Source organism: Pseudophryne corroboree, chromosome 6 (assembly GCF_028390025.1).
Source record: "Pseudophryne corroboree isolate aPseCor3 chromosome 6, aPseCor3.hap2, whole genome shotgun sequence".
Taxonomy (NCBI): domain Eukaryota; kingdom Metazoa; phylum Chordata; class Amphibia; order Anura; family Myobatrachidae; genus Pseudophryne; species Pseudophryne corroboree.
In genome coordinates, this window is record NC_086449.1 from 300,881,494 (window position 1) to 300,906,995 (window position 25,502).

General features: G+C 48.6%; 1 protein-coding gene across 5 annotated transcripts in view; it reads right to left on the reverse strand.

Moving 5' to 3' along the window:
* SLTM (SAFB like transcription modulator) overlaps window positions 1-25,502 on the reverse strand; it is a 312,645-nt gene that overhangs the window by 180,111 nt on the left and 107,032 nt on the right. For 2 of the 5 annotated variants that reach the window (XM_063926179.1, XM_063926175.1), the window contains exon 1: window positions 1,859-2,027. The exons of 2 other annotated variants lie outside the window; for them this stretch is intronic. In XM_063926179.1, coding sequence (XP_063782249.1) covers window positions 1,859-1,993 — 135 coding nt within the window. In that variant the 5' untranslated portion in view covers window positions 1,994-2,027. Of the gene's footprint in view, window positions 1-1,858; window positions 2,028-25,502 lie in introns of those variants that run through there. One more of the 5 variants, XM_063926178.1, reaches the window with a different exon arrangement.

A 25,502-nucleotide genomic window follows, 5' to 3' on the forward strand; every position in this document is an offset into this window, starting at 1 on the left:
GCACACTCCCAATATTCAATTTTTACTAAAATGGTTGTGACCCCACTGTGTCCCAGAGCAAGTAATGAGGATTGTCCCTAAAATTAAAATCAACGATTATACAGGAAGGTTAGGGGAGGGAGGGAGGGGGGAATCATACTTGCTGTGGAGGTGCATGAAAAAAAAACATGCAGTCTCATTTTCTTTCTAATTAAATAGGAAAACCTGTTCCTGCAGGGTTTTTAAACTTTCCTGCCATCAATTGAATTCCCCCTAGTGTGTCTGACAAACCAGGAGCAGGATGCAGATGGTGCGGGAGGGCTCCCCTGAGCGAAGACGTGTGCGCTCCCAAGAAGGGAGCATGGCTGGCCGGGTGTCTACTACAATATCCTGGGATCCTGACCGCAGAATGCTAGCAGTGGGGCGGGTGCAATTTACCAGTTACAGGGAACAGACCTGAAACATGCTATCGTGAACACTACCAAGTTTAGGTGACAGTTCAGTGAAAATGCCTGGAGCATGTTGGATTCGCACCTACTGTATGTGAATTTACAGTGGAGGCCAGATAACACGAAAGATCCAATGTCTGCTACAATCTCCTGGTCTGTTTGCAAAAGCAGTCCCCAAACCTAAAGTTACTAAGCTTCAGAGCTTGCATCTGGTAGCCAATTTTGTCTATGGGCTACACACTACAAACTTCAATGTTCGTTGGCACATGAGCATAAGAGGTTGGTTCTAAATCGGAGTTGGAGAAGGGACCTTCTGACATCACTAGGGGAGGACACACGTCACCAGGGGGAGGTGCTACAGTCGATCAAGGTACCCGAAAACGGGTAGATGCTAGAATCAAGTGGGCTAAGGGACCTTTTCCGTCTGGGGGAGGAGTCACAACACAAGGGGGAGGAGTAAGGCCAGCGGGATAGTTCCTCTACTATCCACGCCACCAACTATTACCTTTAGTAATCAGGTGGCGAGCGGAGCGAGCCACCGAGCCCGAAGCGAGCCCGCGAGGGTACTTTTCGGGTACCCTGTTCGCCCGTAGCTCCTCCCCCTGGTGACGTGTCTCCTCCCCTAGATACGTCAGAAGGTCCCTTCTCCCACTCCGAAATAGAATCAACCACCCGAAAAGTTTGCTTGCAGCGCTTTGGGCTCGGTGGCTCGCTCCGCTCACCACAGGGTTACTGAAGGTAATAGTTGGTGGCGTGGATAGTAGAGGAACTACCCCACTGGCCTAGCTCCTCCCCTTTGTGTCATGGCTCCTCCCCGATGTAAAAGGTCCCTTAGGCCACTTGTATCTAGCATCTACTGAGCATAAGAGGCAGCAAGACACAGGGAGAGTGTTGATTGATCACATATGCAATCACTATACTTTTTAGAAATCACCTGGAAGTGCTCCCTGTCCAGGTGGCTGAATTGTGATACATTCAGGCAATGCGAGAGTCCTTATTGCCGCGAATTAGCGATATGGGACATTAAATAGTGGGGGGCTCAGAGGTTAAAAAAAAAAAAAAAAAAAACCACCACAAAGGGGCGGAGGGATTTGCAGACCTTATCGCTGGCCGCAGTGAAGATGCACGATGCTGGCTGCTGCTCGGTCAGAACTATGCAGTGACAGCATACATCCTACATAAATGATGTCGGGGAAGAACGGGAGCAGCTCTGCCGGCGGTGTCTGCCCCCATGTACATTGATGCAATGGCCGCCGGTGAGAGTGTAAATAGCACACTACCGCCGCCTGTCTGGCAGACGGGCACACAGGCTGCCGCGCCTGTACACGATCCTCTGCCTACTCCCACAGCCAACCGGGAAGCGTGTAAACGGCAAGCGAGAAGCCGCGGCCATCGGGCTTTAACTAGCCCTCCGCTAACCCGAGCCCTACCTGCTTGAGCCGGGACACCAGCACAGTCTTCGCCACGGTAAAGTCCAGGTTCCTCAGCTTCAGCTCCGATTTCAGATTGATAACACGCATCTCGGACACTCTCCTGATCTCGCTCGGGCCGTTGAATGACGCCATTTTAGTAGCCTCAATCCGGGAATTGAGATGTCGCCGCGTCACATGACGGGGAGCTCTCGCGCTGTAAACCACGGTTGGTCAGGTCACGTGTAGTGCTCTCTGGCATACACAAAGCCCGCACACAGGCTGCAGTGCAGTATGAGATACTAAGTAACGCACATGCAGACTGTGCAGCCAGCTGTGCTCTAGGACATGTACTGTACATTTGCACTTCTGTTAAAAGTTACATTATTGTTACCTTAATGTGCAATTACTCCGGCCCCAGCGAAACCCATTACAGTATAAATCCCCCACGACACTAAAATTGCAGGAAACATGGAGAACATGCAGCCACCAAGTCTCCATAACTAAAATGATAATTACTATTAACATATCTATACAGCTATATAGAAATATCATCTCATGTAAATAATCTGGCTACCACAGACCAAGGGGACATCTATCTAGCTCAAGAGCAGACATTAGAGTCGTTCAAACTTGATCAACAAAACTCAGAAGGCCTGAGAGTGAACCTACAGGTAGATAGGCAATTTCCCCAAAACTCTGCTCTAGCTAAAATTACCTGTGCAAGTGCACGTGTATAAATATGTAGCATGTTTAGATACAGGAAAATGCTAACGCGCCCCGACCAAGGCATTTACACACACACACACACGTTTTTAATGCAGTTTTAGGGGACAATTCAATTCAGAGCAATGGTTGTAAGGTGCCAACAAGGTGCCAACGTTCCAACCAATTTTCCCATTAACCCACTATTACCACCGCAGATTTTTCATTGCATCTCATAAATGTGCGAAAAAACACACAAATTCAATATTGGGCAAATGTAATTTAAAATGGGGGGAATTCAAATGTTATTGCACCCCCGATTTCTCATCTAAAGTGATGGGAGATTGAGTGGTGATATTCAAATGCCCCCACTTATCGCGCCCATTGCATTCAAGTTTAGGCGCGTAAAGCCTAAACCTGACTTAAGTAATGGGTGTGAGCATGAAAAGATACGCTTGGGCGCCCGAACAAGTCTCTTTACACGTATTTCAGCTCATTACCCCCGGGTGTAGCAAACTGAAATCAACTTGTCGCACCCGTCTGCAGTAAAATTAGAAAACTGCCAGCGGGCGGTAGAGGAAACGGAGGGGGGGGGGGATTTGAATCTTGCCCTTAAAGTCTTATAATGGTATCAGTATTTCGATAAGTCGGAGCCTCCAAGTATGAAGAAATACAGTTTGTTAAAAAAGACCTATTGGGGGGTTGCAACGCGCTGGTGGGGACTACTAGCTGTATCCTGGAGCAATTACCTGTTGGGAAGGAAGGTGGTTTTCTACTAGGACCTTACGGGATACCCAATATCTATTTATCCTGTATGAAACTACTTCCCCCTATGGTTATGTACTTTTAGTTAAAGTTATCCTGAACTAGCTGTTCTGACCGTTCTTCGCACGGGAGTTTCTGATTTTTACAGTTGCAAATATAAACGAGTGTTAAAAATATGGTAAATCTATAGATGTAAATTTGAGATGTCTTAATGTAAGTAAATTATAATCCACGGTTCTTGATGCATCAAAGGAGCACCCGTAGCAGATACGTTAAAAAGTGACAGGACCATTTTTGAAGTTTATTAAATTCTACTCACTGGAGGTGCAATCCAAATTTTGAGCAGACTGTCCATTTGGGCGTTATCCTTCACACAATGCAAGCCACGCATTGGTAATGACGTTATGTCAACCCCTTAGGAGAGGTTCTTTAAGATTCTAATTACATAGTTTTCCCATCTGAAGAATACCAATGTTAAATTTCAGCTTCCTAACATAATGGGGAAGAGAATTAGTGATGAGTCAGCCAGTGAGTGCTTTTGAGATAGATAGATAGATCTTTTAAAAAGAGCTGGCACTCACCCCAAATAAATACTGCTCCGGTGCCCTCTGGAATAATACATATACAGCGAACAGGAACATGCAGCGGCACTCAGAGACTAGATCCCAGTAAATAATGTGCAAAAGAGAGGACTTTAATCCATAACAAAGTAAGGTGACGTATGTATGTATGTATGTATGTATGTATGTATGTATGTATGTATGTATGTGTATATATATATATATATATATATATATATATATATACACACACACACACACACACACACACACACACACACACACACACACACACATATACATACACATTATTATTTTATGTTTTGGGATTAATAAAAATTGGACAGAGTCTCTGGAAATAAGGTGTTCTGTTCCTGTTATGCAAAATACCTTGATGTGTTTACTATCCACAGGGAGAGTCAGGGAGTGTGATGAATAGGGGTGACCATGAATTATTACCTCTATAAAGGAGGTACATTACAATATGAAGATACACTACAAAAAATCCTCAACAAACTTAATACTTGGTGAAGGCTCTGAATTGTGCGAAGGAGGATACCTTCATAAGATTTTAGGGCAGATTTCAAAATCGGGTAATCGCAGCCTGCGCGCTCCCATTTATCAGACCTATCCTATTCCAAAGAGGCAATAACGAGATTTGCACAGTAATTCTAGAAGGCAAAATAAAGGTTAAAGTGTGGAAATCTGCCTATGGTGCATAAGTGATGAGCATACCCCACTTAAGCATCTCATTCAGAAGTTTACTGGTTGGAAGCATTCCATATCATTAGTGGCTCTGTCCTTAGTCAGGGAGACCGACCATAGGTTGTTTTTATAATTCCTGCCATAGCCATGATGGCATGATGTTCTGAATGTTTTTGTTTCTCCCCATAAATAGATGTGCTCAGTCATTCGAAAGGAGTAAATCTGACATTTTGTGGACTTTTTTTTGGGGGGGGGGGGGGGGGGGTTCAATTGTTTGGGCATCAAATTTTCCAGTCAGACTGTTTAGATGCCCAACCAACTGTTGACAAGTGTTGTCCATGGCTAGCGGCCACCCAAACGGCAGAGCAATTGAATTGCTACCATCTGGCACCATCAAGTGGTGGCCTTTAAAACGAAAGCAACTAAACCAGTCTACAGCAGTGGAATGGTGCCCAGACCACTGAAATTGCACACATTTGTTCTCGCCCTTCAGGAAAGAAATACGTCTACCAAGGATAATCGGCGCCCAAACGGAGCAACAATTTAATTGCTTTGTCGGGCACCCATTAGTTTAGATGCCCAGCAGCTAAACTAACGGGCGCAATCGCAAAAAGCTCTGCTTGGTCGTACAAACAGGTTTCTGTTCACACATTTCAGCTCGTCAGCACGGCATATTACTCCGATTAAGTGCCATCTTGTAGCGGCCGCGGGGAGAAAATTGAAATCCCCCTTCGTTTTGGGTGGGTTATATTTTTTCGGTGCAGAGTAAATACGGACTGCTTTTGCACGTATCCCACAAAGACAGTACTATGCACACGTTTCAGGCAGGTGTGGAAAAAGTAAGATTTTACTCACCGGTAAAATCTATTTCTCGTAGTCCGTAGTGGATGCTGGGGACTCCGTAAGGACCATGGGGAATAAACGGGCTCCGCAGGAGACTGGGCACTCTAAGAAAGATTTAGTACTACTGGTGTGCACAGGCTCCTCCCTCTATGCCCCTCCTCCAGACCTCAGTTAAGGAAACTGTGCCCGGAAGAGCTGACATTACAAGGAAAGGATTTTTGGAATCCAGGGTAAGACTCATACCAGCCACACCAATCACACCGTATAACTCGTGATAACATACCCAGTTAACAGTATGAACAACAACAGAGCATCAAACAATAGATGCCAACATAACATAACCCTTTTATTAAGCAATAACTATATACACGTATTGCAGAAACTCCGCACTTGGGACGGGCGCCCAGCATCCACTACGGACTACGAGAAATAGATTTACCGGTGAGTAAAATCTTATTTTCTCTAACGTCCTAGTGGATGCTGGGGACTCCGTAAGGACCATGGGGATTATACCAAAGCTCCCAAACGGGCGGGAGAGTGCGGATGACTCTGCAGCACCGAATGGGCAAACACAAGGTCCTCCTCAGCCAGGGTATCAAACTTATAGAACTTTGCAAAGGTGTTTGAACCCGACCAAGTAGCTGCTCGGCAAAGTTGTAATGCCGAGACCCCTCGGGCAGCCGCCCAAGAAGAGCCCACTTTCCTTGTGGAATGGGCTTCCACTGATTTTGGATGCGGCAAACCAGCCACAGAATGAGCCTGCTGAATCGTGTTACAGATCCAGCGAGCAATAGTCTGCTTTGAAGCAGGAGCACCCAGCTTGTTGGATGCATACAGGATAAACAACAAGTCAGTTTTCCTGACTCCAGCCGTCCTGGCTACATAAATCTTCAAAGCCCTGACTACATCAAGCAACTTGGAATCCTCCAAGTCACGAGTAGCCGTAGGCACCACAATAGGTTGGTTCAAATGAAAAGAGGACACCACCTTCGGCAGAAATTGTGGACGAGTCCGCAATTCTGCCCTGTCCACATGGAAAATAAGATTTTACTTACCGATAAATCTATTTCTCGGAGTCCGTAGTGGATGCTGGGGTTCCTGAAAGGACCATGGGGAATAGCGGCTCCGCAGGAGACAGGGCACAAAAAGTAAAGCTTTTTCCGATCAGGTGGTGTGCACTGGCTCCTCCCCCTATGACCCTCCTCCAGACTCCAGTTAGGTACTGTGCCCGGACGAGCGTACACAATAAGGGAGGATTTTGAATCCCGGGTAAGACTCATACCAGCCACACCAATCACACCGTACAACTTGTGATCTAAACCCAGTTAACAGTATGATAACAGCGGAGCCTCTGAAAGATGGCTTCCTTCAACAATAACCCGAATTAGTTAACAATAACTATGTACAATTTATGCAGATAATCCGCACTTGGGATGGGCGCCCAGCATCCACTACGGACTCCGAGAAATAGATTTATCGGTAAGTAAAATCTTATTTTCTCTATCGTCCTAGTGGATGCTGGGGTTCCTGAAAGGACCATGGGGATTATACCAAAGCTCCCAAACGGGCGGGAGAGTGCGGATGACTCTGCAGCACCGAATGAGAGAACTCCAGGTCCTCCTTAGCCAGAGTATCAAATTTGTAAAATTTTACAAACGTGTTCTCCCCTGACCACGTAGCTGCTCGGCAAAGTTGTAATGCCGAGACCCCTCGGGCAGCCGCCCAAGATGAGCCCACCTTCCTTGTGGAGTGGGCCTTTACAGATTTAGGCTGTGGCAGGCCTGCCACAGAATGTGCAAGTTGGATTGTGCTACAGATCCAACGAGCAATCGTCTGCTTAGACGCCGGAGCACCCATCTTGTTGGGTGCATACAATATAAACAACGAGTCAGATTTTCTGACTCCAGCTGTCCTTGCAATATATATTTTTAATGCTCTGACAACGTCCAGTAACTTGGAGTCCTCCAAGTCACTTGTAGCCGCAGGCACTACAATAGGCTGGTTCAGATGAAATGCTGACACCACCTTAGGGAGAAAATGCGGACGAGTCCGCAGTTCTGCCCTGTCCGAATGGAAAATCAGATATGGGCTTTTGTAAGATAAAGCTGCCAATTCTGACACTCTCCTGGCAGAAGCCAGGGCTAGAAGCATGGTCACTTTCCATGTGAGATATTTCAAATCCACCTTTTTTAGTGGTTCAAACCAATGAGATTTTAGGAAATCCAAAACCACATTGAGATCCCACGGTGCCACTGGAGGCACCACAGGAGGCTGTATATGCAGCACTCCCTTAACAAAGGTCTGGACTTCAGGGACTGAAGCCAATTCTTTTTGAAAGAAAATCGACAGGGCCGAAATTTGAACCTTAATAGATCCCAATTTGAGACCCATTGACAATTCTGATTGCAGGAAATGTAGGAATCGACCCAGTTGAAATTCCTCCGTCGGAGCACTCCGATCTTCGCACCACGCAACATATTTTCGCCAAATTCGGTGATAATGTTGCACGGTTACTTCCTTCCTTGCTTTAATCAAAGTAGGAATGACTTCTTCCGGCATGCCTTTTTCCTTTAGGATCCGGCGTTCAACCGCCATGCCGTCAAACGCAGCCGCGGTAAGTCTTGAAACAGACAGGGACCCTGCTGAAGCAAGTCCCTCCTTAGAGGTAGAGGCCACGGATCTTCCGTGATCATCTCTTGAAGTTCCGGGTACCAAGTCCTTCTTGGCCAATCCGGAACCACTAGTATCGTTCTTACGCCTCTTTGCCGTATAATTCTCAATACTTTTGGTATGAGAGGCAGATGAGGAAACACATACACCGACTGGTACACCCAAGGCGTTACCAGCGCGTCCACAGCTATTGCCTGCGGATCTCTTGACCTGGCGCAATACCTGTCCAGTTTTTTGTTGAGGCGAGACGCCATCATGTCCACCATTGGTCTTTCCCAACGGGTTACCAGCATGTGGAAGACTTCTGGATGAAGTCCCCACTCTCCCGGGTGAAGATCGTGTCTGCTGAGGAAGTCTGCTTCCCAGTTGTCCACTCCCGGGATGAACACTGCTGACAGTGCTATCACATGATTCTCTGCCCAGCGAAGAATCCTTGCAGCTTCTGCCATTGCACTCCTGCTTCTTGTGCCGCCCTGTCTGTTCACATGGGCGACTGCCGTGATGTTGTCCGACTGGATCAACACCGGTTTTCCCTGAAGCAGAGGTTCTGCCTGGCTTAGAGCATTGTATATTGCTCTTAGTTCCAGAATGTTTATGTGAAGAGACGTTTCCAGGCTCGTCCATACTCCCTGGAAGTTTCTTCCTTGTGTGACTGCTCCCCAGCCTCTCAGGCTGGCGTCCGTGGTCACCAGGATCCAATCCTGTATGCCGAATCTGCGGCCCTCCAATAGATGAGCACTCTGCAACCACCACAGAAGAGACACCCTTGTCCTTGGAGACAGGGTTATCCGCAGGTGCATCTGAAGATGCGACCCTGACCATTTGTTCAACAGATCCCTTTGGAAAATTCTCGCGTGGAATCTGCCGAATGGAATTGCTTCGTAAGAAGCCACCATTTTTCCCAGGACTCTTGTGCATTGATGTACAGACACCTTTCCTGGTTTTAGGAGGTTCCTGACAAGCTCGGATAACTCCTTGGCTTTTTCCTCCGGGAGAAAAACCTTTTTCTGAACCGTGTCCAGAATCATCCCTAGGAACAGCAGACGAGTTGTCGGCATTAACTGGGATTTTGGAATATTCAGAATCCACCCGTGCTGTTTTAGCACTTCTTGAGACAGTGCTAATCCCATCTCTAGCTGTTCTCTGGACCTCGCCCTTATTAGGAGATCGTCCAAGTATGGGATAATTAATACGCCTTTTCTTCGAAGAAGAATCATCATCTCGGCCATTACCTTTGTAAAGATCCGAGGTGCCGTGGACAATCCGAACGGCAGCGTCTGAAACTGATAGTGACAGTTTTGTACAACGAACCTGAGGTACCCCTGGTGTGAGGGGTAAATTGGAACGTGGAGATACGCATCCTTGATGTCCAAGGATACCATAAAGTCCCCCTCTTCCAGGTTCGCTATCACTGCTCTGAGTGACTCCATTTTGAACTTGAACTTCTTTATGTACAGGTTCAAGGACTTCAGATTTAGAATAGGCCTTACCGAGCCATCCGGCTTCGGTACCACAAAAAGAGTGGAATAATACCCCTTCCCTTGTTGCAGAAGAGGTACCTTGACTATCACCTGCTGAGAGTACAGCTTGTGAATGGCTTCCAAAACCGTCTCCCTTTCGGAGGGGGACGTTGGTAAAGCAGACTTCAGGAAACGGCGAGGTGGATCTGTCTCTAATTCCAACCTGTATCCCTGAGATATTATCTGCAGGATCCAGGGATCTACTTGCGAGTGAGCCCACTGCGCGCTGTAATTTTTGAGACGACCCCCCACCGTCCCAGAGTCCGCTTGAGAAGCCCCAGCGTCATGCTGAGGCTTTTGTAGAAGCCGGGGAGGGCTTCTGATCCTGGGAAGGAGCTGCGTGTTGCTGTCTCTTCCCTCGACCTTTGCCTCGTGGCAGATATGAATAGCCCTTTGCTCTCTTATTTTTAAAGGAACGAAAGGGCTGCGGTTGAAAAGTCGGTGCCTTTTTCTGTTGGGGAGTGACTTGAGGTAGAAAGGTGGATTTCCCGGCTGTAGCCGTGGCCACCAAATCTGATAGACCGACTCCAAATAACTCCTCCCCTTTATACGGCAAAACTTCCATATGCCGTTTTGAATCCGCATCGCCTGTCCACTGTCGCGTCCATAAAGCTCTTCTGGCCGAAATGGACATAGCACTTACCCGTGATGCCAGTGTGCATATATCCCTCTGTGCATCACGCATATAAAGAAATGCATCCTTTATTTGTTCTAACGACAGTAAAATATTGTCCCTGTCCAGGGTATCAATATTTTCAATCAGGGATTCTGACCAAACTACCCCCGCACTGCCCATCCAGGCAGTCGCTACAGCTGGTCGTAGTATAACACCTGCATGTGTGTATATACTTTTTTGGATATTTTCCATCCTCCTATCTGATGGATCTTTAAGTGCGGCCGTCTCAGGAGAGGGTAACGCCACTTGTTTAGATAAGCGTGTTAGCGCCTTGTCCACCCTAGGAGGTGTTTCCCAGCGCTCCCTAACCTCTGGCGGGAAAGGGTATAATGCCAATAATTTCTTTGAAATTATCAGCTTTTTATCAGGGGCAACCCACGCTTCATTACACACGTCATTTAGTTCTTCTGATTCAGGAAAACTATAGGTAGTTTTTTCATACCCCACATAATACCCTGTTTAGTGGTACCTGTAGTATCAGCTAAATGTAACGCCTCCTTCATTGCCAAAATCATATAACGTGTGGCCCTACTGGAAAATACGGTTGATTCGTCACCGTCACCACTGGAGTCATCGCCTGTGTCTGGGTCTGTGTCGACCGACTGAGGCAAAGGGCGTTTCACAGCCCCTGACGGTGTTTGAGTCGCCTGGACAGGCACTAATTGATTGTCCGGCCGTCTCATGTCGTCAAACGACTGCTTTAGCGTGTTGACACTATCCCGTAGTTCCATAAATAAAGGCATCCATTCTGGTGTCGACTCCCTAGGGGGTGACATCCTCATATTTGGCAATTGCTCCGCCTCCACACCAATATCGTCCTCATACATGTCGACACACACGTACCGACACACAGCAGACACACAGGGAATGCTCCTAACGAAGACAGGACCCACTAGCCCTTTGGGGAGACAGAGGGAGAGTTTGCCAGCACACACCAAAAGCGCTATATATATATCAGGGATAGCCTTATAATAAGTGCTCCCTTATAGCTGCTTTGTTATATCAAAATATCGCCATAAATGTGCCCCCCCCTCTCTGTTTTACCCTGTTTCTGTAGTGCAGTGCAGGGGAGAGACTTGGGAGCCGTCCTGACCAGCGGAGCTGTGAGAGGAAATGGCGCCGTGTGCTGAGGAGATAGGCCCCGCCCCTTTTCCGGCGGGCTCGTCTCCCGCTATTTAGAAAAATTAGGCAGGGGTTAAATATCTCCATATAGCCTCTAGGGCTATATGTGAGGTATTTTTAGCCTTTATAGGTACTCATTTGCCTCCCAGGGCGCCCCCCTCCCAGCGCCCTGCACCCTCAGTGACTGCCGTGTGAAGTGTGCTGAGAGGAAAATGGCGCACAGCTGCAGTGCTGTGCGCTACCTTTAGAAGACTGCAGGAGTCTTCAGCCGCCGATTCTGGACCTCTTCTGATTTCAGCATCTGCAAGGGGGCCGGCGGCGTGGCTCCGGTGACCATCCAGGCTGTACCTGTGATCGTCCCTCTGGAGCTTGATGTCCAGTAGCCAAGAAACCAATCCATCCTGCACGCAGGTGAGTTGACTCCTTCTCCCCTCAGTCCCTCGCTGCAGTGATCCTGTTGCCAGCAGGAATCACTGTAAAATAAAAAACCTAGCTAAACTTTCTCTAAGCAGCTCTTTAGGAGAGCCACCTAGATTGCACCCTTCTCGGCCGGGCACAAAAATCTAACTGGAGTCTGGAGGAGGGTCATAGGGGGAGGAGCCAGTGCACACCACCTGATCGGAAAAAGCTTTACTTTTTGTGCCCTGTCTCCTGCGGAGCCGCTATTCCCCATGGTCCTTTCAGGAACCCCAGCATCCACTAGGACGATAGAGAAAACCAGATAGGGGCTTTTACATGACAAAGCCGCCAATTCTGACACACGCCTAGCCGAAGCTAAGGCCAATAGCATGACCACTTTCCACGTGAGATACTTTAGCTCCACGGTCTTAAGTGGCTCAAACCAGTGAGATTTCAGGAAACTCAACACCACGTTAAGATCCCAAGGTGCCACTCGTGGCACAAAAGGGGGCTGAATATGCAGCACTCCCTTAAACGTCTGAACTTCAGGAAGCGAAGCCAGTTCCTTTTGAAAGAAAATGGATAGGGCCGAAATCTGGACCTTTATGGACCCTAATTTTAAGCCCATAGTCACTCCTGACTGTAGGAAGTGCAGGAACCGGCCCAGCTGGAATTCCTCTGTAGGGGCCTTCCTGGCCTCACACCAAGCAACATTTTTTCGCCATATACGGTGATAATGTTTTGCTGTCACGTCCTTCCTAGCCTTTATCAGCGAAGGAATAACTTAGTCCGGAATGCCTTTCTCCGCTAGGATCCGGCGTTCAACCGCCATGCCGTCAAACGCAGCCGCGGTAAGTCTTGGAACAGACAGGGCCCCTGTTGCAACAGATCCTGTCTGAGAGGCAGAGGCCATGGGTCCTCTGTGAGCATTTCTTGCAGTTCCGGGTACCAAGTCCTTCTTGGCCAATCCGGAACAATGAGTATTGTTCTTACGATTCTCAGCACCTTGGGTATGAGAGGAAGAGGAGGAAACAGACCGACTGGAACACCCACGGTGTTACTAGTGCGTCCACAGCTATCGCCTGAGAGTCTCTTGACCTGGCGCAATACCTTTGTAGCCTTTTGTTGAGGCGGGATGCCATCATGTCCACCTGTGGCAGTTACCATCGATTTGCAATCTGTGTGAAGACTTCTTGATGAAGTCCCCACTCTCCCGGGTGGAGGTCGTGCCTGCTGAGGAAGTCTGCTTCCCAGTTGTCCACTCCCGGAATGAACACTGCTGACAGTGCTTGCACGCGATTCTCCGCCCAACGAAGAATCCTGGTGGCTTCCGCCATCGCTACCCTGCTTCTTGTGCCGCCCTGGCGGTTTACATGAGCCACTGCGGTGAGGTTGTCTGACTGAATTAGCACCGGTTGGTTGCGAAGCAGAGGCTCCGCTTGACTCAGGGCGTTGTATATGGCCCTTAGTTCCAGGATATTGATGTGCAGACAAGCCTCCTGACTTGACCACAGCCCTTGGAAGTTTCTTCCCTGAGTGACTGCTCCCCATCCTCGGAGGCTTGCATCCGTGGTCACCAGGACCCAGTCCTGTATGCCGAACCTGCGGCCCTCGAGAAGGTGAGCACTCTGCAGCCACCACAGAAGAGACACCCAGGCCCTGGGGGATAGGGTGATCAGCCGATGCATCTGAAGATGCGATCCGGACCACTTGTCCAACAGATCCCACTGAAAGGTCCTCGCATGGAACCTGCCGAAGGGAATGGCTTTGTATGACGCCACCATCTTTCCCAGGACTCGCGTGCAGTGATGCACAGACACCTGTTTTGGTTTTAAGAGTTCTCTGACCAGAGTCACGAGCTCCTGAGCCTTCTCCGCCGGGAGAAACACCTTTTTCTGGTCCGTGTCCAGAATCATGCCCAAGAAGGGCAGACGAGTCGTAGGGATCAGCTGCGACTTTGGACTATTCAAAATCCAGCCGTGCTGTTGCAACACTTCCTGAGTGTGTGCTACGCTGATCAGCAACTGCTCTCTGGACCTCGCCTTTATGAGGAGATCATCCAAGTATGGGATAACTGTGACACCCTGCTTTCGAAGGAGCACCATCATTTCCGCCATTACCTTGGTAAATATTCTCGGTGCCGTGGAGAGACCAAACGGCAACGTCTGGAATTGGTAATGACAGTCCTGTACCACAAATCTGAGGTACTCCTGATGAGGTGGATAAATGGGGACATGCAGGTAAGCATCCTTTATGTCCAGAGACAATAAAATCCCCCTCTTCCAGGCTTGCAATGACCGCTCTCTGCGATTCCATCTTGAACCTTTTCAGGTAAATGTTCAGGGATTTTAAATTCAATATGGGTCTGACCAAACCGTCCGGTTTCGGAACCACAAACATTGTGGAATAGTAACCCCTTCCCTGTTGAGGGAGGGAAACCTGTACCACCACCTGCTGGAGATATAATTTGTGAATTGCCGCTAACACTACTTCCCTTTCTATGGGGGAAGCAGGCAGGGCTGATTTTAGGTAACTGTGAGGGGGCATCACTTCGAATTCCAGCTTGTATCCCTGAGACAATCTGTATAGCCCAGGGATCCACCTGTGAGCGAACCCACTGGTGGTTGAATTTTCGGAGACACGCCCCCACCGCTCCCGGCTCCACCTGTGGAGCCCCAGTGTCATGCGGTGGATTTAGTGGAAGCCGGGGAGGACTTCTGTTCCTGGGAACTAGCTGTATGGTGCAGCTTCTTTCCTCTACCCCTGCCTCTGGCAAGAAAGGACGCACCTCTGACCTTCTTGCCTTTTTGTGATCTAAAGGACTGCATTTGGTAATACGGTGCTTTCTTAGGCTGTGAGGGAATATATGGCAAAAAATTTGACTTCCCAGCTGTAGCTGTGGAAACTAGGTCCGAGAGACCGTCCCCAAACAATTCCTCACCCTTGTAGGGTAAAACCTCCATGTGCTTTTTAGAGTCGGCATCGCCTGTCCATTGCAGAGTCGACAGGACCCTTCTGGCAGAAATCGACATTGCATTTATTCTAGAGCCCAGTAGGCAAATGTCCCTCTGGGCATCCCTCATATATAGGACAGAGTCTTTTATATGCCCCAGGGTCAGTAAAGTGTCCAAGGTATCCAGTTCCTCAGACAGTATCTGTCCATGCTGCTACAGCACTACACATCAAGGCCGACGCAATTGCCGGCCGCAGTATGGTACCTGAATGTGTATAAACAGACTTCAGGATACCTTCCTGCTTCCTATCCGCAGGATCCTTTAGGGAGGCCGTATCCTGTGACGGCAGGGCCACCTTCTTAGATAAGCGAGCTTTGTCTACCCTAGGGGAGGATTCCCAGCGCATCCTGTCCGTTGGCGGGAAGGGGTACGCCATAAGTAACCTTTTGGAAATCAGCACTTTCCTATCAGGAGAATCCCAAGCTTTTTCACATAACTCATTTAACTCATGTGAAGGGGGAAAAATCACCTCTTGCGTTTTCTCCTTAAACATATAAACCCTCTTGTCAGGGACAGGGTTTACCTCTGATATGTGCAATACATCCTGCATAGCTACAATCATGTAGCGGATGGCTTTAGCCATTTTAGGCTGCAATTTTGCATCATCGCCATCGACACTGGAGTCAGAATCCGTGTCGATATCTGTGTTAACAATATGGGATAGTGGGCGCTTCTGAGACCCTGACGGCCTCTGCGCTGTAGGATCAGGCATGGGCTGAGACCCCGACTGTCCCAAGGCTTCAGCTTTATCCAACCTTTTATGCAAGGAGTTTACATTATCATTTAACACCTTCCACATATCCATCCAATCAGGTGTCGGCGCCATCGGCGGGGACACCTCATTCATCTGCACCTGCTCTGCCTCCACATAGCCCTCCTCGTCAAACATGTCGACACAAGCGTACCGACACCACACACACAGGGAATGCTCTATATGGAGGACAGGACCCCCACAAGGCCTTTTGGAGAGACAGAGAGAGAGTATACCAGAACACACCCCAGCGCTATATGACCCAGGAATCACACAGTAACTTAGTGTTTACCCAGTAGCTGCTGTATATATGATTATTGCGCTAAATTTATGTGCCCCCCCTCTCTTTTTACCCTCTTTCTACCGTGAGTCTGCAGGGGAGAGCCTGGGGAGCTTCCTCACAGCAGAGCTGTGTAGAGAAAATGGCGCTGGTGAGTGCTGAGGAAGAAGCCCCACCCCCTCAGCGGCGGGCTTCTGTCCCGCAATTTGGTGTAAAAAATGTCGGGGGCTCATGCATATATACAGTGCCCAGCTGTATATATGCTGCTTTTGCCAGGAGGTACTCAATTGCTGCCCAGAGCGCCCCCCCCTGCACATTGGTTCCACAGAGAAAACATCGGGGTGTACAGATGGATCTTGATCCAGGCACCAACAGGCTAAAGCTTTAGATTGTCCCAAGATGCATAGGGGCCTCCTCTATAACCCCGCCTCCAGGCACTGTGAGCTCAGTTTCGTTAACCAGTCCAATGCAGGGGCAGGTAAAAGAATTCAGATGTTAGTCACGTAGAACCACATTCTCACGACAGGAGAGGGTACCAGTGGCTAATGCCATACAACTCAAAGAAGCTAGGTGCGTCAGGGTGGGCGCCCTGTGGAACCCAATGATCCTTGCAGAAAGAGTTAATGGTAAGTCTACCACCATAAATCTCCTTTTCTGCAGAGAGGTACACTGGTTTCCACAACATTGTGGATGTCCTAAAGCAGTTCCTCATGGGAGGGGATGCACCGTAGCGCGTACGAGAACCCGGCATCCTAAGGAAGCATCCTGGGAGGCAGAAGTATTAAAGGCATAGAACCTAATGCACGTATTCACTGAGGACCACGTAGCCGCCTTGCACAATTGTCCAGCGGATGCCCCCCGGCGGGCCGCTCTAGAAGGTCCAGCAGACAGAGTAGAATGGGCTTTAATAGCAGCAGGAGCTGGAAGACCAGCCTGTGCATATGCTTGTGCAATCACCATTCTAATCCATCTGCCCAATGTTTGTTTGTTCGCAGGCCAGCCACGTTTGTGAAAACCAAAAAAGTACAAAAAGGGTATCTGATGCAGTCCTCTCCACGTAAATACAGAGAGCCCGTACCACATCCAAAGACCTTTGGAGGACAAACCAAAAGAGATAAAAGCCGGAACCACAATCTCTTGGTTAAGATGGAAAGATGACACCACCTTAGGTAGATAACCAGGGCGAGTTCTAAGAACTGCCTGGTCACAGTGAAAAACCAGAAAGGGTGGACGACAAGACAAAGAACCCAAGTCCGACACCCTCCTGGCAGAGGCACTAGCCAGTAGGAACAGGACCTTGACCATAAACCATTTAAGGTCCACTGACTCAAGAGGTTCAAATGGAGACTCCAACAGGGCATTCTTGACAACAAACAGATCCCATGGAGCCACAGGAGGGACACAGGAAGGCTGAATCCATAAAACACCCTGAGTGAAAATATAAACGTCAGGAATAGACGCAATTTTTCTCTGAAACAACACTGACAAGGCAGAGATATGAACCTTGAGGGAGGGCAGACAAAGTCCTAAATCCAGGCCTTGTTGTAGAAAAGCCAGAAGTCTGGAAATACTGAATTTGTAAGCATCATAATTCTTAGCAGCACACCAGGTGAAGTAAGAATTCCAGACCCTATAATAAATCTGCGTACATGCCAGTTTGCGGGCCTTCAGCATAGTTTGGATAACCGCCTCAGAGAATCCTTTGGCCCTCAGGAGTGAAGCTTTAAAGAGCCACACCATCAAAGACAGTCTGGCCAGGTCCGGGTAGACACAAGGGCCCTGAACGAGGTGGTCTGGCCGTTGAGGAAGTAGAAGAGGACGCTCTATCGATAGACCCTGTAGGTCTGATAACCAATGACGTCTTGGCCACGCTGGAGCGACTAAAAGTAGTATTCCTCCTCTTTGTTTGAACTTCCACAGTACCCTGGGCAGGAGTGGCACTGCAGGGAACACGTATGGCAGCCGAAAGTTCCATGTAATTGACTGTGCGTTCACAAACGCTGCTTGAGGATCCCTGGTTCTTGATCCAAAGACCGGAACTTTGTGATTGGGTCGAGACGACATCAGGTCTACATCTGGTAGGCCCAACTTGTCCACTAGGAGTTGAAAGACTTCCTGATGACGACTCCACTCTCCGGCGTGCATGTCCTGACGACTGAGGACATCCGCATACCAGTTGAGGACTTCCGGAATGAACACTGCCAATATTGGTGTCAGATGGCGTTCCGCCCAAAGAAGGATCTTTGACACTTCCATCATTGCCATGCAGCTTCGAGTGCCGCCCTGATGGTTTATGTACGCCACTGTGGTGGTGTTGTCTGACCGTACTTGAACAGGCCTGTTCTGTATCAGCATTGAACACTGCCCGCAATTCTATAATGTTTATCGGGAGAAGCGATTCCTCCTTGGTCCACCGACCCTGAATAGTGTTGCTCCAACAACGCACCCCAACCCCTCAGACTGGCATCCGTAGTCAGTAGGACTCCGTTGGGGATTCAGAATGGACTGCCCTGCTCAACTGTTGGTCCTGTAGCCACCAGGTCAGCGACAGACGAACCTCCGGAGTTAAGGAGATCATGCGAGAATTGATCCGATGAGGTAGGCCATCCCACTTGGAAAGGATTAACCTGTGCAGAGGGTGGGAAAGAAATTGAGCGTACTCTACCATGTCGAACGCAGACACCATGAGGCCTAGTACTTACATCGCCAAGTGTATCGACACTCTTGGGCGAGATAGGAAGTATCTGATCCTGTCCTGAAGTTTCATGACCTTCTCTGGAGACAGAAACAACCGTTGACTAGTGTTCATGGTAGGCTGTTTTAGCAGGGTACCGCACCCTGCCCGATTTTTTAAGGGCAAAATCCACCCTGCCCTTTCTGCGGCACCCTGCTAAAACAGCCACCCGCTTCGAGAGAGAGATCTTGGGAGAAGCCCAGCACCTTCGTAGGTGCTGAGCACACCCCCAACAAAAGCTGCCGGCTGCCCACACACCCCTGTAACATGTGGGCCACACCGCCCACTTAAATGATGTAAAATGGACACGCCCCCTTTTCAGGCACTCGCGCACATATGCCCCCGTAGTCCGGCGCCCTGCCCGATTCCTAGCGTGAACAGTAGTTGACTACTGTGTGTCCAGTAGTGCCCCCAGGTGCACCATGCTCTGAGCAGGAACCAGTTGATGGGCCACCCGTGGGCTTGTAGGAAGCCCAACGTCAGCTTTAGATGACTGATAAGGACATCGTGGGAGTTTGCCAGAATCATCAAATCGTCCAGACACGGCAGGATCCTGAATCCCTGACGACGGAGATGGGCCGTCATCACTGCCATAACCTTGGTGAAGATCCGAGCGGCCATGGCCAATCCACACAACAGAGCCTGGAATTGATAGTGAAGATTGCCAATAGCAAACTGCAGATATTGCTGATGCGATATAGCAATAGGTATATGCAGGTAAGCATCTTGTATGTCCAGGGATATCATAATCTCCGGGTTCCATGGCCAGTACAATTAAGCGCAGTTTTTCCGTACAGAACTTGGCCACTCACAAACTTGTTCAGTGATTTGAGGTTGAGTATAGGCCGGAAAGACCCACTGGGTTTCGGGACTAGAAACAGGGTCAAGTAGTCTCCTCTGCCCCCTGGGACATAGGTACCGGCACTACCACTCCTGTAGCCAGGAGGGAACGTACATTCAGACGTAGAGCTTGCGCCTTCAACAGATCCGAAGGGATAACAGTTGTGCAGAACTGGCAAGGGGGACGTCTCTTAAAAGAGACTGCACACCCGTGGGAGACAACTTCTCGCAGCCATACATCTGAAGTGGTCTTTAACCAGACCTGGGTGAATCGCATAAGTCAGCCTCCCACCCTGGGGTCCCCCAGGGGGAGGCCCACCCCATCATGCAGCAGGCTTATCTTGTTTAGAAGCAGGCTGACGGGCGGCCCAGAATTGTTTTGCCTTAGGCTTGTTGGTTTTGGGAGCATAAGACTGTCTCGGGAATGCCTGACCTTTTGTTTCCCTTGAGGTCGAAAGGAGCGAAAAGTGGTACCTTTTGCCTTCTGTGCAGAAGGATTAGTATTCGGGAGAAATGCAGTCTTAGCAACCGCTAAGTCAGTCACAGTCTTTTTGAGATTTTCCCCAAATAGAATGTCTCCCTTAAAAGGGAGTACCTCCAAGGTCTTTTTGGAGTCTAGGTCCCCCTTCCATGACCTCAGCCACAGAATACGGCAAGCCAGGATGGACGTAGTCAATGCCTTGGCCGCTAGCACACCTGCCTCAGAGGACGCCTCCTGAATGTAATAGGCGGCGGTGGTGGTAATGTGAGACAGGTACTATCTGGCAATGTCAGACATATCTTGAGGTAGCTCCTCCTCTAATGCCTGAAATCCTTTTGCAGCCCAGGAGGCTGCTATAGTGGGTCTATGTGCAGCACCTGTAAGGGAGTAAATAGATTTCAGGCAACCCTCCAAACACTTATTCATCGGTTCCTTCAGTGAGGCGACAGTAGTTACAGGCACAGTAATGACACCACGAGACGGGTGACAATGAAATCCACCGGTGGTGAATTCTCCCACTTGTTACACAACTCAGAAGGGAGAAGATAATGAGCTCCATCTTTTCAGATGGACAGAATTTGTTTCCTGGCAAAGACCAGGGTTCTTGACGCATGTCTACTAAATGGTCAGAATGCGGTAATAATATTTAAGTTACCTTCTGACGTTTAAACTTATCAGGTTTCTTAGACACAGTAGTGGGATCCACATCATCTATTTGTAGAATTTGCTTAATAGCAACCACTAGGTCAGAGACAACCTGAGTTGTAGATTCCTCGTCAGAAGCAGTTTTATCAGTGTCTGACTGGTCAGTATACTCCCCATCCTCATCAGAAGAATCTTCCGAGAGATGAGTGGATTGTGAGGATTAAGTGGGCCGCTTAGATACCCCTTTGGGGTAGATTTACGTCTAACCAAAGATTTATTCAATTGCTGCAACTGGGTAGACAAATTATCCGCCCAAGGCGGATTTACCATAGGGACAATATGTGGATGCAATGGCACAGGAAGTCCCATAGGAAGTGTCAGGCGTGTCACAAGCGTATTGAGCATAGATGAGAACGCCGCCCAAGGTGGCTCCTGATTGGTTACAGGAGCTGCAGGCTGACTGGGAGATGTATGGCACATATTACACAGACCATCAAACAAAGCTTCCCCCTCAGGCAAACCCCTGGCGCATGCACTGCATGATACAGGAGCGTCCACCCTTTGTTTTAAGACATTTTAGTAAATGAAAACGCAGAGCATACGAGTACGATACAGCCAGAGTACACTACCTGCAAATAAATCCCCTAGTATGTGACAGCACATACAGTACACAACACTAGTGTCTTAATCCGGTACTATGTGGCTTAGCGTCTAAGCCTCCTGAGAACGCTCAGCGCTGCCCGGCATATAATTAAAGGAAAAAAAACACTTAGTTGCTGGCCAATCCCCGAAATCCCCAATCCCGGGATTGAAACCCGGCCTAAAATTGGCCGGGATTCAATCCCATGATTAGAGCTTCCAATCTTGGGGAATTCGGATTGGCACAATCCAGGGATTGGCCACCCTAGTCAGTATTAAATGGTGTCCTCAATAATGAGAAATACAGGCAGGTACTTATCCATCATGCAATCCCATCAGGGAGGCATCTGGCTCCAAATGTATTCTGCAGCAGGACACTGTACAGCCAATGTCATTATGAACCATCTTCAGTTTAAAGAAGAAAAAGGAGTCCTGGAAGTGATGCTATGACCCCCACAGAGCCCTGATCTCAACATTGAGGATGTCTGTGATTACATGAAGAAACAGAAGGATTTTATGAAGCCTACATCCATAGAATATCTATGGTTCATTGTCAAAGATCTTTTTTATAACCTCCCTGCCAAATTCCTTTGAAAACTGTGTTCAAGTATACCCAGAAGAATGGATGCTGTTTTGAAGGCAAAGGATGGTCACACCTCATATTGATTTGATTTAGGTCTCTTCTGTTCATTCACTTTATTTTTATCAATTAACAAAATGCAAACTATTAACACTTCTATTTTTGGAAGCATTTTTACTTTCAGCATTTATTTCTCTATCGTCCTAAGTGGATGCTGGGGTTCCTGAAAGGACCATGGGGAATAGCGGCTCCGCAGGAGACAGGGCACAAAAAAGTAAAGCTTTACTAGGTCAGGTGGTGTGCACTGGCTCCTCCCCCCATGACCCTCCTCCAGACTCCAGTTAGATTTTGTGCCCGAACGAGAAGGGTGCAATCTAGGTGGCTCTCCTAAAGAGCTGCTTAGAGAAAGTTTAGTTTAGGTTTTTTTTTCTTTACAGTGAGTCCTGCTGGCAACAGGATCACTGCAACGTGGGACTTAGGGGGAAAGTAGTAAACTCACCTGCATGCAGAGTGGATTTGCTGCTTGGCTACTGGACACCATTAGCTCCAGAGGGATCGAACACAGGCCCAGCCGTGGAGTCCGGTCCCGGAGCCGCGCCGCCGACCCCCTTGCAGATGCTGAAGCGTGAAGAGGTCCGGAAACCGGCGGCTGAAGACTCCTCAGTCTTCATAAGGTAGCGCACAGCACTGCAGCTGTGCGCCATTTTCCTCTCAGCACACTTCACTGGGCAGTCACTGAGGGTGCAGAGCGCTGGGGGGGGGCGCTCTGAGAGGCAAATATAAACCTTATACAAGGCTAAAAATACCTCACATATAGCCCATAGGGGCTATATGGAGATATTTAACCCCTGCCTGACTGGAAAAATAGCGGGAGAAGAACCCGCCGAAAAAGGGGCGGGGCCTATCTCCTCAGCACACGGCGCCATTTTCTGTCACAGCTCCGCTGGTCAGAACGGCTCCCAGGTCTCTCCCCTGCACTGCACTACAGAAACAGGGTAAAACAGAGAGGGGGGGCACATTAATGGCTATATATATATATATTAAAGCAGCTATAAGGGAGCACTTAATATAAGGATATCCCTTGTATATATAGCGCTTTGTGGTGTGTGCTGGCAGACTCTCCCTCTGTCTCCCCAAAAGGGCTAGTGGGTCCTGTCTTCATTAGAGCATTCCCTGTGAGTTTGCGGTGTGTGTCGGTACGTGGTGTCGACATGTATGAGGACGATATTGGTGTGGAGGCGGAGCAATTGCCAAATATGCAGATGTCACCCCCCAGGGGGTCGACACCAGAATGGATGCCTTTATTTGTGGAATTACGTGATGGTTTATCTTCCCTTAAACAGTCAGTTGAGGACATGAGGCGGCCGGACAATCAATTAATGCCTGTCCAGGCGCCTCAAACACCGTCAGGGGCTGTAAAACGCCCTTTGCCTCAGTCGGTCGACACAGACCCAGACACGGGCACTGATTCCAGTGACGACGGTAGAAATTCAAACGTATTTTCCAGTAGGGCCACACGTTATATGATTTTGGCAATGAAGGAGACGTTACATTTAGCTGATACTACAGATACCGTAAAACAGGGTATTATGTATGGTGTGAAAAAACTACAAACAGTTTTTCCTGAATCAGAAGAATTAAATGACGTGTGTGATGAAGCGTGGGTTGCTCCTGATAAAAAGTTGATAATTTCAAAAAAGTTATTGGCATTATACCCTTTCCCGCCAGAGGTTAGGGCGCGCTGGGAAACACCCCCTAAGGTGGACAAGGCGCTCACACGCTTATCCAAACAAGTGGCGTTACCCTCTCCTGAGACGGCCGCACTTAAGGATCCATCAGATAGAAAGATGGAAGTTATTCAAAAGAATATATACACACATGCAGGTGTTATACTACGACCAGCTATAGCAACTGCCTGGATGTGCAGTGCTGGAGTAGTTTGGTCAGAATCCCTGATTGAAAATATTGATACCCTAGATAGGGACAATGTTTTACTGTCGTTAGAACAAATAAAGGATGCATTTATCTATATGCGTGATGCACAGAGGGATATTTGCACACTGGCATCTCGGGTGAGTGCTATGTCCATTTCAGCCAGAAGAGCCTTATGGACACGACAGTGGACAGGCGATGCGGATTCAAAACGTCACATGGAGGTTTTGCCGTATAAAGGGGAGGAGTTATTTGGAGTTGGTCTATCAGACTTGGTGGCCACGGCTACTGCCGGGAAATCCACTTTTTTACCTCAAGTCACTCCCCAACAGAGAAAGGCACCGACCTTTCAACCGCAGCCTTTTCGCTCCTACAAAAATAAGAGAGCAAAGGGCTTGTCGTACCTGCCACGAGGCAGAGGAAGAGGGAAGACACACCAACAGGCAGCTCCTTCCCAGGAACAGAAGCCCTCCCCGGCTCCTGCAAAAACCTCAGCATGACGCTGGGGCCTCTCAAGCGGACTCGGGGACAGTGGGGGGCCGTCTCAAAAATTACAGCGCGCAGTGGGCTCACTCGCAGGTAGACCCCTGGATCCTGCAGATAATATCTCAGGGGTACAGGTTGGAATTAGAGACGGATCCTCCTCATCGTTTCCTGAAGTCTGCCTTACCAACCGTCTCTTCCGAAAGGGAGAGGGTGTTGGAAGCCATTCACAAGCTGTACGCTCAGCAGGTGATAGTCAAAGTACCCCTATTACAACAAGGAAAGGGGTATTATTCCACTCTATTTGTGGTACCGAAGCCGGATGGCTCGGTAAGGCCTATTCTAAATCTGAAGTCCTTGAACCTCTACATAAAAAAGTTCAAGTTCAAGATGGAGTCACTCAGAGCAGTGATAGCGAACCTGGAAGAAGGGGACTTTATGGTATCCTTGGACATCAAGGATGCGTATCTACACGTTCCGATTTACCCCGCACACCAGGGGTACCTCAGGTTCATTGTTCAAAACTGTCACTATCAGTTTCAGACGCTGCCGTTCGGATTGTCCACGGCGCCTCGGGTCTTTACCAAGGTAATGGCCGAGATGATGATTCTTCTTCGAAGAAAAGGCGTATTAGTTATCCCATACTTGGACGATCTCCTAATAAGGGCAAGGTCCAGAGAACAGCTGGAGACAGCTTTAGCACTATCTCAAGAGGTGCTAAGACAACACGGGTGGATTCTGAATATTCCAAAATCCCATTTAATCCCGACAACTCGTCTGCTGTTCCTAGGAATGATTCTGGACACGGTTCAGAAAAAGGTTTTCCTTCCAGAGGAAAAAGCCAAGGAGTTATCCGATCTGGTCAGGAACCTCCTAAAACCAGGAAAAGTGTCAGTACATCAATGCACAAGAGTCCTGGGAAAAATGGTGGCTTCTTACGAAGCAATTCCATTCGGCAGATTCCATGCAAGAATATTCCAAAGGGATCTGTTGGACAAATGGTCAGGGTCGCATCTGCAGATGCACCTGCGAATAACCCTGTCACCAAAGACAAGGGTGTCACTTCTGTGGTGGTTGCAGAAGGCTCACCTATTAGAAGGCCGCAGATTCGGCATTCAGGATTGGATCCTGGTGACCACGGACGCCAGCCTGAGAGGCTGGGGAGCAGTCACACAAGGAAGAAACTTCCAGGGAGTATGGACGAGTCTGGAAAAGTCTCTTCACATAAACATTCTGGAACTAAGAGCAATCTACAATGCTCTAAGCCAGGCGGAACTTCTCCTGCAAGGAAAGCCGGTGTTGATTCAGTCGGACAACATCA